The sequence below is a fragment of the Micropterus dolomieu genome, linkage group LG18, assembly GCF_021292245.1.
Source record: "Micropterus dolomieu isolate WLL.071019.BEF.003 ecotype Adirondacks linkage group LG18, ASM2129224v1, whole genome shotgun sequence".
Lineage (NCBI taxonomy): Eukaryota > Metazoa > Chordata > Actinopteri > Centrarchiformes > Centrarchidae > Micropterus > Micropterus dolomieu.
In genome coordinates, this window is record NC_060167.1 from 31,042,706 (window position 1) to 31,059,910 (window position 17,205).

At 41.1% G+C, this 17,205-nt stretch overlaps 2 protein-coding genes across 9 annotated transcripts in view; one reads left to right on the forward strand and one right to left on the reverse strand.

Moving 5' to 3' along the window:
* The window catches only part of zmynd8 (zinc finger, MYND-type containing 8), a 42,936-nt gene extending 35,728 nt beyond the window's left edge, over positions 1–7,208 (reverse strand). For 5 of the 8 annotated variants that reach the window (XR_006829082.1, XR_006829081.1, XM_046075998.1 and 2 more), the window contains exon 1: positions 4,567–4,654. Coding sequence is in view for 4 of the 8 variants with exons in the window: in XM_046075998.1 (XP_045931954.1) it covers positions 4,567–4,580 (14 nt within the window). In the remaining 4 variants the exon portion in view is untranslated. Of the gene's footprint in view, positions 1–4,140; positions 4,275–4,566; positions 4,679–7,088 lie in introns of those variants that run through there. The other 3 variants (XM_046075994.1, XM_046075993.1, XM_046075995.1) reach the window with 3 other exon arrangements.
* Positions 7,209–9,189: 1,981 nt separating this feature from the next.
* Positions 9,190–17,205, forward strand: part of LOC123987268 (nuclear receptor coactivator 3-like) — a 37,325-nt gene continuing 29,309 nt past the window's right edge. Inside the window, exon 1 of the mRNA XM_046076001.1 lies at positions 9,190–9,323. The gene's annotated coding sequence lies outside the window, so the exon portion shown is untranslated. The remainder of the gene's footprint in view (positions 9,324–17,205) is intronic.

Here is a 17,205-nt window from a genome sequence, read left to right on the forward strand (position 1 = left end):
GAATTCCTGCAGAAGTCTGTTATTAAATACCAGGCTCCCCTACCCTCATCTTACTACAATGGAGTTATTCTAAACAAGTAAGGTCAATTTTGCCAACAGGCTCTGTCTCTCCTGACATTAATATAATTCTGGTTAGATTTGGGGTCGTCAGTTAGGAACAGATGTATCATAAATTTTTCTGTAAAGATTAATATTAAACCCCATCTTTAAAACACTACTTCTACCTAAGTGCTAAGTGCTACACTAAAAAGCGTTTCAAAATGTTGAATAATGACTTGTACACTCAGATTCCCCCATCACTGTTTGCAGTTTTCTACTCTGTTGAAGGTTACATGATTTTAATAAAACACATGAAGATGTATTACAAAATAAATTATTTTAACTAACTACACTGCATCACACTCAAATGGGCCACTGGAAATAGTCTACAAAATGACCCAATACCCGACATCATCTGTAATATAGGTGTAACGTAGCGGTTGACCGATACAGGTTATTCAATGGTCGATGCCGATAGAGATATTTAGAGAGCAGGGTGGCCGATGGCCAATATATAATGTCGATATCATAACAAAGAAAAGTCACATCAGGGTTGGGCCGATAGACGATGTCATCATACATCAGCAATGGCTGACAGACATCACAACATGAGCAGGCATCGTGATTGTAACACCCCCCCCCGGCAAAAGAAAATCTAACTTTTTCACATAATACTGCCATGTGAAAGCAGGATTTAATCACCACGAAGATCATCATTATAAATTTTAAATATTCTTCGCACCTTCCTCGGAATTCTTTTCTCCACACACAGACACACAAGAGGCCTTACACCTCAGGTAAACACACCAGCTTGCCCCGCCTCTCTGGGTCTCTCAAAATGGAAAATTATCTCAAAATGACAGATATTGGCCCCATGAATTGCCTTACTGATTAATTGGTCAATGACTACTGTATAGACTTCAAAACAAAAGTTAACTGCAACTTTCAAGACCCATCATTACTGAAAATACTGACAACGTAGCAATGTTCAGCTCTAAAGTAGAATTGGACCACAATTTGGTGACTCAGACAGACATTTTCTAGATGTTAAAAATATCTCCAACTGAATTAAAGCAAAAGTTAGCCATTATCAGTGCAAAGGCAGCTCTATGTGTAGGGCCACTCTCCAATTATAAATAGCAAACACCTTTCTCCACTGACCACAGGTCTATAAATAGTAAACATGAAAACACAGAGCAGAAGAATCCGCAGCGTCTAAACCTCCTGACATCCAACAAGTGAAAACCATCTAAATAGACTTCTATGCTGCTTTTAAACAACCATGTAATATTCATTGATCAAGTATCCTAATAACAAGCAGCACATCCTTATGGATTGCATAATTACAGCCCGAGGTCTGTTGAGAAACATGTCCTTGAAAAGCAAGCCACAATTTGCTGTGAACCACCTTCTATTCAAAATCTGCCCAACAGGTTTTTCCACAGTATCAGTTCACCTTGGTTTGCAGGTGCCCTGTTGTCGATCCTATTATTGTTGCCATTTTCTCTGACGCCACAGCAGATGCACCGGCCTCACTGTTCAGATGGCTTTAATCTTGCCTATTTTTATTTCACTTGCACTGCACAATTTGAATGTGTTGTGTGAAAAATAGACATGAATTCAATAAAAACAAAAATACTGCCTCCATTTCAACAATCTTCTTCACTACCCCCCCCCCCCCCCCCCCCCCTCCCCTCCTCCTCCTCCTCCTCCTCCTCCTCCATCATCACTAAAGAAGGATGAAATGACAGCCAGGAACACAGCACATCTGCAGAGACAGACAGGAGTGCAGTGAAATGGCTTTACTGGCCTCCTCATCTAACCTGTCTGGACAGCCTCAGACAATCTACCCCAGCAACATCCTGTCCTGTCCAGGGCAGGAAATACAGCAACAAGAGACAAAGAGAAAGACAGGGACAGGCACAAGGAAGAAAATCAATGCTGCCCATCCTGTTAAAAAAAAAAAACATTTTTAAATCAAAGCCCACAAAGCACACGATACAGACTATTGTAACCCACTGATACAACCCTTTCCACACCCACCATTGCCACAACATCCATGCTTCAATGTAGGAAATCAACAGCATACCTTTTTCCTCTCTCATATACAGATTCTTCAGCCTATTCTTTAATCTTTTTCAATTATTGAGGACGTTGGGGATGAGGGAAAAGATGGGTCCAGGTTTCCCAGAAGGCCTTCTCTCCCTGCTGCTCTCTCCTGCAATTGTCAATCTTTAACCTCGGCTGCAGGCTGCCGATTGGCTTGAGCACCACACGGAGGTGCCTGATTGGATGCTCAGCTCTGTGTGCCAAACGGGCTCTCTTCTCCCCGCTCTCCTCAGCCACAGTGCTGCAATGCAGAGAGGACTGCTCCTTGCTGTTGCTTAAAAACCTCCCGAAAACCAAGTCCCTCGCTCCCTTTAAACCTAGTACAGACACATACTGGCTGCATGCCTTTTATCAGACATGTAAGATGCAGCTCTACGGGCTTGACAGGGATAGGATCAGATTCTCTCCCTCGTCGTGCTCTCAGCTAGTGTATGTGTATGGCATCCATTTTGAACACACTCTCTCTCTCCCTCCCTCTCTCTCTCTCTCCCCCTGACCACTGTGCGCACCGCACACACAGCACGTACACACGGCACCAGTCAAATCTGCTGTAAAAGACCACATGCAGCTTATTATGTGCCCCAGCATGCTGATATGCAGCATGGGCCCTAACACTGGACACAAAGACAGGACTGAAAATGTCACAGGCCTCCCAGAAAGCAGACGGCATAACCCCCTCCCTCCCTCCCTCTGTCCAGAGCTTCTTCAGCATACACTTTCTCATAATCAATATCTGCCTGGAGATTTGAGTGTGAGCAACAGTAGGCTGGTGGGGGGGAGGGAACAGAACAACAACTGAGAGCAAAGAGATACATTTCCCCATCTTTCTGTGGAAGTCCAAATATATGTATTTCATTTAATCAACTGAGAAACTTCAAACCCTGTACAAACAATGCACACAGCTAACACACATTGGTAGTGCAACACGACCGTAAACCATCCTTCAAAACAGAAATGCATCCAGGTCAAAATGTCAAAGCCAACTACATCATCTACACAGTTCTGAGAAGGTCAACAGGTGGATATTTTAAACACAGACACCAAAGTAAAAAGGCTGTGTGTCGGTGTAATGCAGATTTAAATGTGCCTACACCAATCCTCACACCATAGTGGAATGAAGGGATTAGACGAATTACCAAGCACCATTCACAAAACACTGAGGGGGGATTTGCTGTTTCAGTCAATGCAGACCGCTCCTGAACCCTGGTCAAGCAACATTATGTGCGCCATTATATCCAGGCCACAGTTCCCCTGGTTATATTTAAAACAGAGCCTTTTGTCAGACGTCATCCACTAATAATGACAAAACAGATATCTCTACATTCCACCTGGAATATGTCAAATGTTCAAGACTAAAAATGTAACAATATTGATAAACTGGCAGAAACAGATAGTCATTCACTAAAATGAATTAGTAGCCTGATTCATGCAATCAGCAACATAATTTTATATAAACAGAATTCAATCTAACCTGGTCGACTTCAAAAAGGTTTTAAAGCCTCTCTGGATGAGATGAGGTTGTATGCAGAGCCTTTTCAGAGGAAGTCCTTCCCTTCTCCTTTCCTTCTCTCTTACATCCAAATACTCAGTGTGCTTGGAGCAGAGGGACAGAAAGGGGAAGCTCTCTAAAATGGCTGACACTCGGCAGCAGAGAACAACACTGGGAGGCAGTGCACACCATTAGGCTCAGGCAATTCCTACAACCCTGTGATAAATAAGCTTCTATGGCATATTTAGTCTGTAGATAATTGGTATTCTGGTGAGCAGCTTACGGGATTAGGCCTGTTAAAAGCATGTTTTTTTAATTCACCAGGTAAAAGGGCATTGTGGTGAGGTGAACTGGGTTTTGCTAAAGGTGTTGAAAAATTAGACAAGATGCAGTCTGTTCTTCATTGCCATGTTAGTCTGGCAAACAATTAACAGCAGTGCCCTCCTGCCTTGCTCTCATGACAGTTTAAGGCCTAAATTAAACTTGCTGTGCTGTCAGTTTACCATCTGTTAATTCCTCTGGGGACTCCCCTCTGCACTGTTCCCTGTCTCTCCCATCCTGCGTGGATCCCTCACCAGGCCTGCCATCTTGACAGCATAGGCCAGGGGCAGCCACAAAAACCCAGTCCTCTTTTGATCTTGACAAAAGAAAGCAGGTTTTCTCAGTTAGTATACTATGAATATAAAATGACCTTACACTTGACCTGTATGTGTCCAGACAGCCACCCAGTTAGCAGAGGCAATCAGTTGTACTATACCATGCTATGCTCTCCTTCCAAGCTCCACTTCTATGCTGTGGGGTGACAAACACTCTTCCCCCTCCCCCAGTCTCTCAGCAAACCTGTATTATTACTCAGGCACAGATCACACCCAGTGGCTGGTGCCTTATCAACAGAGTAGTATATGTGAAAGAATGAAAATTAGGCTTACCTCTGTGGATGCATGGCTAAAAACTCTGTGTGATATGTCAATGCTTATTAAAACATGGAGGATAGCCTTGTCAGCCCTCACCCTGCTCAGAGCACAGGCACGGCTCTCCAAGCTGTCCGACTCACTGCTCTGATATAAGGCCCGCTGAGACTGGCCGCGCATGCTGACAAAATGTAAGGCAGCTGCTGATTGGCTGGTGCACTTCCTGGCTGCTTGTCTTTTGTTTAGCACAGGCAAGCTGAAACGCAGTACTCAGAGCAAGAGGAGCTAGGCCCAGATCAAAATAATCAGCCACTGCACACCTAGTTGTGCCAGCTACCAAGAAGACTGCATACAGCTGTTGGTGCCTTGTAAACCTGCTTTAAAGTAGGTCTCTGGTGTAGCTATGAAGTGTAGCCCGCAGATGTGAGCATAGAGAACAGGCCTGTGGCTGTTTTCTTAAGGAGGAACTTGTGTCACTAGTTCCCTCCCTCAAGTTAAACCAGCCATCTTCAAACTGCTAAATAAATAAAAGCAATGAGTAAACAGGCACTAAATGAAATACACACAGTTGGTCTGATCTGAAGAGGTTTAAAGACAATAATGCAGACCAATTTCAGTGATGTGTGATTTGCCCGACACCAACTGGTGTGATCGCAATTTGTTCTCGATTTGCCAAGATTATATATTTTAGAAAAACTATGACTTTCTGTTATACCATTCCACCATGGAGCAAGATTCAATGAGCATATGATATTGTTATTAAAAACATATTAGGACAGCTTAGAACTTTGCTTTGAAAATGTATTTCAAATGTATTTGAGGAGGAAGTGTCATGTTAGCAAATGTCAGCACAACTTTAATATTTGCAATTTCTTTCTTGCCTAATCTGAATTTTATTTTCACTCAAAATTAGCTGTTCAACAAAAAGTCCTGTCTCTGTTTGACAGACATAAGTCAGTTTCTTGCCTATACAGTGTCATAGTTTGTGACTTTAGTTACACGTTTTGCATTATGCACATATGCAATGTGTGCAGCTCCCACACATACTGTATGAACCAGAGGGCTTTGCACATAGAGACAGCTAGCAGCAGGGAGGGATATAGTGTCTCGCTAAAAAAGACATGTTTTCTGAATGGCTGAGGGAGTAAACTAAAGATAGACACATTATTCAAACTTTATAACCATAACTTTATCATTCATGAAATTTTAAAGATTGAATGTTTAAAATTGATTGAACATAACTTTGTGGAAAAAACTAGCAAATTGCATTGTAACACTATTTTAAATGTAAATCCGAGAAGTGCTCATCAAAGACATGAATTGAAGCTACTACAAATTAGCCTAGAGAATTACGGTAACTACTTGGGTAACTACTTTTCTCCAGAAGATTGTCTCCTGGCTTATATTGTGAAGGCGTATGCACTGATCAGTGTGCAATACCAAAACGTAATTGGTCACTTAGTGAACAGTAAGCGATTCAACTGCAGAATAGGACCTACACCATTTTAGGCAGACATAAATCATTTTGTTGTAGCAGGAGGCCTCCAGCTTATCCAAGATAGGCCTGTATTGGGTTTGTTTGTTTTAGGAGGGAAACAAATGACTGCCTCTCTGTATGTATAAGATGCATGATAGAATTCATTGGTGGGTACTGGCAATACTGTTAATTGCTCTATGATCTCTGCTCTCTGCTATTTGTAATTTATAAGATTTGGCTGCACCATTCACTTTACTGTGGTCACTCCCCCTAGATATGAAGACAGACAGCTGCGACCTCTTGTGGAAAAACGTTATAAGACAGTACACACTGACCAGAGTGCTTCATACTAGTATTCATGAGAAGAACCGCCAAATAAAAATGAAGTTAACTAAGGAGTACATTTGACAACCTTTGTCCAAAGCACAGACTGAATATAAGGTCCAAAGAGGCCAACAGCCATGATAAAGCATTTGAGTATATAATGTGGGGTGAATAATGATGGGACGAGGCCTACATCAGTGTAATAGTAGTCAACATGTGTTCACTCACGGCTCATTTAATAACTGCAGTGATAAAAGTTTCAGCAGCTACCTGTTAAGTAGGAAATATTCAACCAAACAAATAAACTGCTAAATACAGATGGTGCATTGACGTTAAGGCGTATAAAGTCTCTAGGGGGAAATCTTGTGTTATTGTCTCTAGGCTGACAACGTTAGTTAAGTAACGTTAATGTGAAACTGAAGTAATGTTATCACCTAAAAAAGATGTGTGTTACTTGAGACAAAATATATATGGAAATAGCGTTGCGTATCCTACTTTCAGCTAAGGTCATTTTATGGAAGTGGGAAGGTTTTCACATGAGTCCACTTTAATGCTAACATTTGCATAATTGAATTGTAAGTTAACAGTTATAATTAACGTTAATTAGCTAAGCTTAGTTTAAGTTAACTTATGGGCCATGAGCATCTGCCCAAGACAACAAACAGGGATAACTCGGCTCATGAAATGTTTAAACGATAAAAATATTACTACTCTGGAGATACCCAACATAAAAACATACCTTTGTCAGTCTCTCTCGACGATGACCAGTGAGATTTCCAGGTAGCCAGTAGTAACAAGCCCTGCGATCCCCAAGATGGCGCCCGAGCTAGACTTTCACTGCTCAGGCCAATTCATAGTCTTCCTTGGATTCAGGCATTCAAGTATAATACATGTAATATGTAACAACATGGTTTGAGGAGTCTTCTTTCATTTTTTTATTACTTCTCAGTGTGTATGCTCTAGAACTAGTATAGTATTATTATTTGTATTTCTCTTCACAAAAAGCCTTGACATAAATGAACTGCCATTGAAAAAGGACTAAAGTTGACCTGCAGAAAGCCACGAAGCAAAATGTTTATTTACTCACTGCGACATTTTGTGATTTTCCTATTAAATAAACAAGTATATTTTCCTGTGCTTTGTATAAAAAACACAATTCAAATTACATGAGCAATTGATAAGGCAATCTATATGACAAACATCATGGAATGCACACAGCTTAACCATGCCATTAAATATCTATTGGATTTTATAAGCAGCTTGGAAATTAAATCTCAAAAACTGGTCCTCTCCGTCTCTTTATTGTCACCTTGTTTAGTTATAACATATCTTATTGCTGATAGGTGATTTGCGACATGTTTCATGTGCTTTATTACATCTGCATGTGCTGCATGTGCTGCATGTGCTGCATGTGAAAAGTTGGGGGATGGGAACAAGTTTGGAGCAAAGAAAGGCATGCTGTTAGCTGCAGGTAAACCAATCTGAATACATTAATGATTATAGGGCTATCTCCTGTCCTTTCAAACTGTTATCTCCTGTCCTTTCAAAATAGAGAGGCCGAGTGGGGAAGGGGGGATGGGATAAAGTGTCTCACACTCACTGAGGGGGAGGTCAGTTTGCCATGTTTTGTGGGGGAAGGGGGACAAACAGAGGGCCACTGGGCCCCTCTTTGGGTCTCCATGGAATGTAATTGAAGCTCTCTGACGCAGGCAGACATACAAACAGACTAAAAACACACCCAGCATAAATGGACAAGGCTTTTTACTTTAGGTGATTTCATCATGTCACAGACCATTAAAAATTCTCTAACATTAGCAAACAATCTGCACAGACTGGATTGTTCTGTGTGTAATCACGTTTTGCATCATTATTGTGAAGGATTGTGTGAATTACTTATTATCCTTATTTATCAGTTGTGTAACACTTTAGGGAATACTCTATGTCAAATTAGTACATTTCGTGAATTGGTAGCATAACATATATGCTGTGACAGTGGCAATGAACTTCAATGCCTTCTGGGCAGCTGTGCTTTAAATAAACTGTGTGGATATTTCCACCCTGTATTCGCACCCTTTCATTTTTTCCACCTCAAAGTTTAGAATTATGTTCACACAGGAAAAAGGACGTAATGAGCTAATTACCAAGCTTTTAACACTCCCTCCTTTTTTGGCCCTCACTGCCTCCTCGGTAGTAAAAATTCAAAACTATACTGTGCCCGAGAGATCACCTTGGAGACAGTTTCTTCCCTCATTTGTGTCCATTCTGGGGCCATAGTGGCTCCACACTCACTCCAATTGATATAACTGTCACTGGACCGTGAGTCTGTGAGGTAGCAGGCTGCACATGTTGGCAATACATGTGAGTGGCAATCAATTTATAACTGATGCCATGTCAAATCCTGTCAAATTGCTTGGACATTTGTAAAGTCCCAGAGAAACAACATTGGAAAAATGTCCATCTTTTTACACTTTTACACTTTAGTTTCATTACAGCCCCCATACATTGTGTACATGTTTCCTTTAAATGAATTCCAAATGTCCACTTGTGTTCTGTTGAATTTTAAAAACAATCTTTCTTTAGGCTGCATTTAGTGATTTTTTGTAATTGTAGGTGCAGTGATTAACATATGATTGTAATACTCTCTGGGTATAATAAATCATTTGCATAAAGCTGCTTTTCTGCCAGCCTATAAATACATTTTTAAATCTCTTCTAATAATATCAGTGACTGCTGCTTATATCACCTATGGGTATTGGTGTACGTGTAGTTCATTTGCAGAACGTGTCATACTGTTTGATGCGGCTGGAAGACAAAAGCAACTACATTACCCAGAAGTCCTGTCGCTCTGCTACAAGCTGGCTCCCTCCGCTCTGGGAGTGTTTCGCATTTAAACAAACACGGTCCTGCCGAAGATGGCGGAGAGTTTGTAGAGGCGAAAAAGAAACTGCTGTACTCAATGAAAGCGTCGAAGCCGGTGAGTTTTCTGGAATTAGTTAATGATTCGGTTATAGCCAAGTTTTGAACTAATGCTAGTGTGTGTTTGAACGCAAAAAATGGTCACTGAGGCAGACAGTGTTGCTCCGCTTCCGAGCAGGCTGTGGTTTTTAAGCTACCGTGATACAATGAACCACCTCACCACTGTCTATTTGTTATGTTATTATTGGCTCCAGAACTGTAAAAAAGATAATAATTTACGTTAAGCATGGTTTGGTAGTGTGCTGTTCTTATCGGGCTGTTTGTTGGTGTTTCCATTAACCCGCTAGCTACAAAGTTTACGAGATACAGGCTCTGTAATTCGCAGTAGCCTAGCTGTTTATACTCCAAACTGCTTATGAGTGAACTCGTTTGTGTTTCAAAACGTTAATGTTAACTTTGTAGCGCAACTGGCCTGTTTTCATTGTCCACAGCACAGCTGAATAGCTTTGGGCATTAACGTAATTTATTTTTTTTTTTTTCACCAGACCGTCTGACTTGCTTTACAGTTTCGGTACAAATGGGGCTTAAGGAATTGTCTGTGTTTACAGCTAACGTTAGTTACACCTTTAGTAGTTGTCTTGGGAAACAAAATTGTTTATTGCTCATTTGTTACGGTTTTCTGGCCTCGGTCATGATTGTAACTTAGTCGAGGGTAAACACTTGAAAACGGTGTAACGTTGCCTGCATTTTGTTTGTGGAATAGTTTCCCTGCCTTTGCCTTGACTCACTAAACGCAACACCGTCTAACAGATAGCAAGAAGACAATTTATCTGACGTTCTGTAATTAGAAAAAACACACATTTCTCCTTCTTAGAAAATATGTCTTTTCTTGTTGGTTTTTAAATGTGTGATGTTAACCAGCTGCAGGTCATGATAGACCACCTTGTGTTTACCAGTGCATCACTGTCCCCCACTGCTGACTGCCGAACTTGAACTGACCAGCTCAGCGTGGCTGCCCTGGAGAAGCATCTGTTATTTATTTGCATGGTTGTAGTAGATTATGTATCCGAGATTGTAATGGTTGGTATAATGGCCCGTCACACAATGATAAATGTTGTTTTTCACAGTGGATAAATCATATTTAGGTGCATGTGTGCGTGGGAGACAGAGTGGCAGAGGGAGATGAATGTGTATCGGTGCAGGGGAGGATGAACACTCCCAGGGTTCAGGTAGAGTCCAGGTTAGCTCTCTGTGCTTGACAAGGTGTATGCTGAGCACTCAGTTTCTGAGGTGGTAAGAGGACATTCTTGGAGAGCGTGCTCATGTGTAGGCAGACAATAGGGTGGTAAGTTAGTCATTCCACTGAAACGGTTGAGGTCTAGGTGTGCTGTCGCTCTCTTCGCCTGGGGCCATCCCTGCCAGTACTTGCAGGTATTTACAGCTCAATGCTTATTTCCACGTGAGAGTTTCTGAAATGATCTAGGTATGTCTGTCGTATTGCTACGTGTTCTAGCCACTAGATTGTCGCATGAATGTTCCTGCTTATATGATTTCATGCAGGTCACTCATGAAATAGGCTGCGATATCTCAATGATGTAGGCATTTAAATGGTGTGTAGCTGGGAATGAACAAGTGGGAATGGTGCTGCTGGCTGGTCTTCAGCCGTCAGATGAGCTAACTTGTCTTTATTTTGAGTCTGATGGAATGCCATTAGTCAAGCCCGCGTATGTGGTATATTTGTAAGTGGTAGAATGACCACTGTGGGAACCTGTCCAATGAAGTGCTTCTGCTCATATTCTTGGCGAGAGGAGCCCCCTGTCCCCCATCCTCTGTCCCTTTATCTACCACTTTCTTTCTCCCGTCACACAGGGTGTCAGGCTGCGTTAACAATGAATCAATCTTTGGGGGGATTCTTTGACTGCAGATGGGGTGAAGAAGTGACTGGGGTGCATGGCTTTCGCTCTTTGTCTGCTGGCCCCTGTGCTCTCAATAATTCATTAACTTATCACTTTTTCTCATGGGACTGGGAGAAGTCTCTCTGCGGTGGCAGATTCTGTGGTTACATCAGATCGCCTCATTGATAATCAAATCAGTGTAGATTTAGTGACATTGCTGATATTTAGTTAATAATCATAGGTTACTTTTGATGCTGAATATTTCGGCATCCTAATAAACAATGTGAAAATGTAAAATATTTTGTGTGAGATAGTTACCAAACAGACTTGGTAAACTAATACATTTGGGAAACTTGGCAGATTTGGCTGTTTGAATGTATTCAGTGACATCTGTAGCTACTGAGTAGGGTTTGGTAATGCTTGGATTTCATTTCTGAGTCTGTGTATTGATTTCGGTTCCAGCCCACTGTATTGTAAGCACTATATGTATGTGTAATTGTAGATGAACATAGAATCACAGTTATGCAGAATTAAAACTCATGTTCTCAATGAAGTTGTTTAAAAATTTGGATCTGCTTTCCCTGGCTCCACTGGCTAGAACAGTGAAAGGGAGGAAAAATAAATGGAACGCTTGCCACTTTCGTGTGGCATAGTAACTTTTGGTTAGCTGTCTTTGGCGAGCTGCATTTTTGTGTCACTGATATCTGAATAGATGGCTTTTTTTTTTTTTTTTAGTGTTTCGTCAGTCTGTGTGCCTTAAGAGAGACCGAGGGACACAGATAATACGTTTCATTTAGATTAACTGCCAATCGGCCTTGTGGTATGTGTTCAATTTAAGATGGAATAAATGTGTGGGTTAGCAGTGGGTTTTGTTGTGGGTTTTTTTTTGTTGTTTTTTTTACTGGAATTACTTTGTCCTGTTATCATGTCAAGTCAGAGTATTCAACAGTTGTACAGGATTCTCATAAGCTTTACTCTGCAACTTTGGACTTGACTCGGACTTGACTCATTGGAGTCTGTTTTTCCAACCAAAGTTTAAGAATACAAAAGTTTCCTGTGTTCACCTCAAGTAGTGTAAAACAACCTGTTTAGTCCCCATATCTCAAGGTCACTCATGCGGTGACTGTGATCTGTATTTGTGTTTTGTTAAAGTGTAAATACCTCACACTGGTGTGGTAGTACACAACAGGTAGGTTTGCTTTTTCTGCCTACCTCTGTAGAGCTAAATATAGAATACTCTGCTCAACAAGACAGTTGTGTTTCCGCTGCTAAAATATTTACAGCTACTTTGCCACAAACAAGTGAGAGTGAGAATATGAGATGCGAGCTGCTGAAACCAGATTTTTATCCACTATTAAGAGGAAGCAAGCCAGCCAGCCAGCCCACTGAGTCCCAAGTCAAGCGGCGCAGTTTGCACTCTGACTCTGTTTGAAGTCACATCTCATTCATCCCTTCGGTCCCCTTTTCTTCAACTCTGAGGTAATACCCAAGTGTTGGGCTAACTGAGCCATATGTGAGCCATGCACACTTCTGCAAGCCAAACGGGCAGCCTGAAGCAATCATTGCACCCAGTTCCAGTTTATAACCAGCAAGGATTTGGAACAGTTCAATCGCTGTAGACCTCGTTGATTGGATGCAGGCAAGAGTTTATTAGGGAAGGGGGTGCCAAAAGCTTTGTCCCCCTCCCCCCTCCTTGCCCTTCCTCTTTAACTTCAACTCCCCCTTTAACTTTCGCTTTCCCAGCTGAAGAATGCACATAAAATGGGTTCACCTGAACAAGCCAGTGGGAGGGTAGCTCCCTGGCCTAGTTTTGTTACCATTGTAAAATGTTAGCAAGACCTTGTTTGTGTTTTGTTTAGGGCCCCCTTTTATAAAAATGCTTTGGGGGAGAGACAGCAAGGGTGAAAAAAAAGCGTGGTTTGTGAGGTAACTACTACCAGATGCTCTCTCTTCTGTCTGTTATTCAGTATAAAGAGAAAGAGAGGCTGGTAAAGAGGGGAAGAGAAAAGACACACTGTCATTTCTGGATGAACTTCTCAACTGCTACATGGACACGCTCCATCTTCTCCCTGTCTCCAATTTTCTTGTCCCATGCATACTCTGCCTCCATTGAATACACAAGAATTTAAAAGGGTGTGTATCCAAAGACCATATAGTTAGTTTGCAGCCAAAACAACAAGGTGCTTTGGCCTCGACCGCTGCAAAGTTTGTAGGTTCTCTGTCCACCCAAGTTCACACTTGCTGCTCTCAGTTTTCCATCCCCTGTAATTCAACAGTATCAAATGGCCAGTTGCATTTATTTCCTTTTGTTTACCATGTGTTCCTCTTTATCTCACCTTTCCAAGATGAAACAGTTTGATTTTGGACTTATGTGGCAGCGTGGTGAGGTTTCTGGGTCTGTCTGGACTGACAGGCAGCTGTGGCTGGCATGGCGCAGCAGTTGCAAGTTGTAAGAAGATATGTGCACGTATGTGACCATGCAAGCAGGGACTCTTAGGGCACAGAGTGTCTTCAAGTACACGTGCAATTTAAAAGCTCATTTTAATTTAAAACTAAGTTGTGAGTGGGTAGACATTTGCTCACAGCACTGTGCTAAAGAGCATTTTTATTTTCCACTAGTGTGATTTCTACTTTATTGCAGCCTTGAGTTCAAAGAAGTCAGTTTGTGAATGACAGACTTCCATGCCATCGTTAAAGGCACCAGTCTTACTACAGCATGTCAACATTGGCAGGGCTTGTGTCACATAATTTATTAATATCACTTTTTCAACAACACTCATTTCTTAATTTGAGGGATTTTCCCCACTTCTTTCTGGATAAAGTGGAAACTGCGCTTCACTCTGCCTGGTGACGGCACCCCTGTGTATGTGGCTTGTCGTTAAGGCAACACTCCAATCCAAAGGTTGCTGCTCTGGAGCTTACAGTTGTCCCCAGAATAGCAGAGCCAACACTTGCCTCCTGACATTGCCATAGTGCATCAAGCTTGCACTAATTTATATACAAAAAAAAACACTATTGACATGCTGGAACAAGTGACTATATATGACTGCAGTATGATTAAAATAGGCAAAGTAAAGGTCCCTGTTCAGTTAACACCACTGTAACAGTAGGGTTGGGAATCAAGAACCAGTTCCAATTTGGAATTGGTACCAAATTTCTAAGACCTGTTGATTCGATAAGACACGTGCATTTCGATTCTAGATTCTATTTTCAGTCGCGCTCTTGATTGAAATGCAGTGAGTATTTTACAGTCCATAAAAGTTGCATTTACCTGCCAGGACCTGCTAAGCGGACCTAACATCACGTCATTTGTTACGCAGTTTGTCAACGAAGCTTCGAAAAAGGGAGTATTTCTGTTTACATTTCTGGACCATGGGGGACTGCAGCAAATGTTCAAACGGCTTAGTTTCACTAAAAAGCACAATGACACAGCATAACACTTCCAGTAAGGATATTTCGTAGAAGGAATGAAGCACCTCCAATATGACGAAGCATTTACTTCGTCATATTGGAATATAAGGAATGCACAGTATTCAATGTGTTGCCGTAACTAGCTACAATGACGGCCCAAATACAGCTAACAATAACACTAGCAAGGTCTCAGGCTCAGGTTCAAAAAAAGTGATCTTGCGATATTGAAAATAGGGCTGGGCAATAAAACAATAACGATAATCATCGCAATAAAATTTTCCTCAATAACAGTATAACAAATGTTCAATATATTGTCTATAAATATTTGATTTAATTAATTTAAATCACAAACAAATTAGGACTTTATTTTTCTATTAACATATTTATTTTGTTGAGGAAAAGGAATTGAAATATATTTTTTTGAAAAGGGATTTTATCACAAATGTTTTGAATGTTCTACTTCAGATTTGTGAAGTGATCCACTGTTTGGCATCAAGTGTTTGTCACGTTCTGACCATAAAGAAACATTTAAAAACACAATTAACAATCTGGTTTCTTCAGCTTTCACTCAGGAGCATAAATCAGCCTTTAAACTGGAAAGAAATAATGATTTGAGATTTATTGTGATAATTATTGATATGTAATGATATGAAATTAATTTATCGTGGTGTAATTTTTGGCCATATTCGCCCAAACCTAATTAAAATGTAACAATATTTCTTCAAGGTGAAAGCATTGAAGCCACTTCTAAATCGTTTGTGTGGCAGCATTTTGGTACCCGGTGGAAACAATAAACGGTGACAGAGTGACAGACAAGACGCAAGCATTATGTTTAGCCCTTTTCCACCACTGGTTCCAGCTCGAATGGACTCTAATCAACTTTTCGCTTTTCGTCCGCCGTCCTCCGTTTTCCATTGCAGATAGTACCTCTTCAATGTAGCTGGTCGTCATAGCCACTGCCACGACGTAATGTTCAAAGCGACACACACCCGTGACCAACACACACCATCTATCTCTTGATTTAACGTTTTAGCACATTCTCGATCTGCCATCTATTTTTGTGAAACTGCTGATGTTTGAAATCTACACAGCTGGCACCATAAGCCACATTTCAAAATGCACTTGCATTGTTTTGCATTTTGTGAATGTCAGTCGAATTAAAGGCTATTTTTCCAGTCGTGTATTTCGATTTCAATGAATTACTTTGCACCTCTATAGTGAGAGGCAGGTGTGTCGAAGGGGGACAGGTAGGTCAAAGAAAACTCCCGTGCGCTGTCTAACTTGCAAAAGAAATATATGTATTAACACAACGTTTCTGTGCTAGACCTTCATCAGGCAAAATGTAGCAACTTTTAAAAATGGTGTTAAAATATCGTCTTATCTCATTTTCATGAACCCAATATTGTGTATCGTCTTGGGCGCCAAGTGTATCATCACACCTCTACTACAAATTATTCCAATATATATTTTTCTTACAAACGAGTCCCCACAGACACCCTTCTAGTACAGAAACTCCTTTCACTTTAGCCATGAAGGGTAAGATGAGCAAGGAGAAAGTGGATGAAGACACTGTGGTCTGCTGGAGCAGCAGCATCACTGAGAGGGACAGAAAAAAGTTGGACAAGGTGATCAAGAAATCTAGCTCTGTCCTGGGCTGTCCTCTGGACTCAGTGAGGGAGGTGGGAGACAGAACGGTCCTGGCTAAACTGACTGCACTACACCCTGTCAGCCCTGGAGAGCAGTTTCAGTGACAGGCTGCTCCATCCCCACTGTGTGAAGGCGAGATACCGCAGATCTTTCCTTCCAGCGGCCATCAGACTGTACAATGAGCACCGTTGACTCTGTGCAATATATCCCATGTGCCATTATTACATCTGTGCATAATTTTCATTTTCATTTGTGCAATTATCATAAGTGCAATTTTACTAATTCATGTACAATTATTGTATAATACAGTTTGCTATATCTGACTTATGTGCATTGCCCTTCTACAACACTTTTATACTACCAGTATTTATTTATGCCGCAGGAGACTGTACTGTATAAGGCATAGTCCTTTAGTCTTATTTAATGTACAGTAACTTTGTTTTTTTATTTACTATAAGAATCATACTTTCTTGTCTGACACTTGTTTATGCTACTTTGTACACTTATCTATCTCTGCTCTTGTCTTTGCTGTTGCAAACCGCAATTTCCCCACTGTGGGACAAATAAAGGTTTTCTTATGTTATCTTATCTTATGATGTCATAGAGCAGTGACTTGTGAAGGGGCTCGAATCAAAACTGAGATTCAGTAACAACCAGTACAATCAGAGTACAATCAGAATCTCAAAAAATGAGACAATGTCTAACACCCTATGTAACAGTCTACACTATGCTGATACTGCCCTGTTCCATGTGGCCACCCCTGAAATTGGATGAAAGCTAAACATTACTTAGAGCAATTTATGAGTCGAAAGTCGAAATGGCAGCTTTGATAGTTATGGGGGCCAAAAACACAGTGTGACAGTTCAAAGTGTGTATTGTCACAATGTGGATGAAGTCAACCCACATGGTTTTGTAAGCTTCAATAAATTTCCTTTCATAGACAAGCAAATGGAGTAATAACAAGTAGTGTAACAAGAGGGTCAGTAC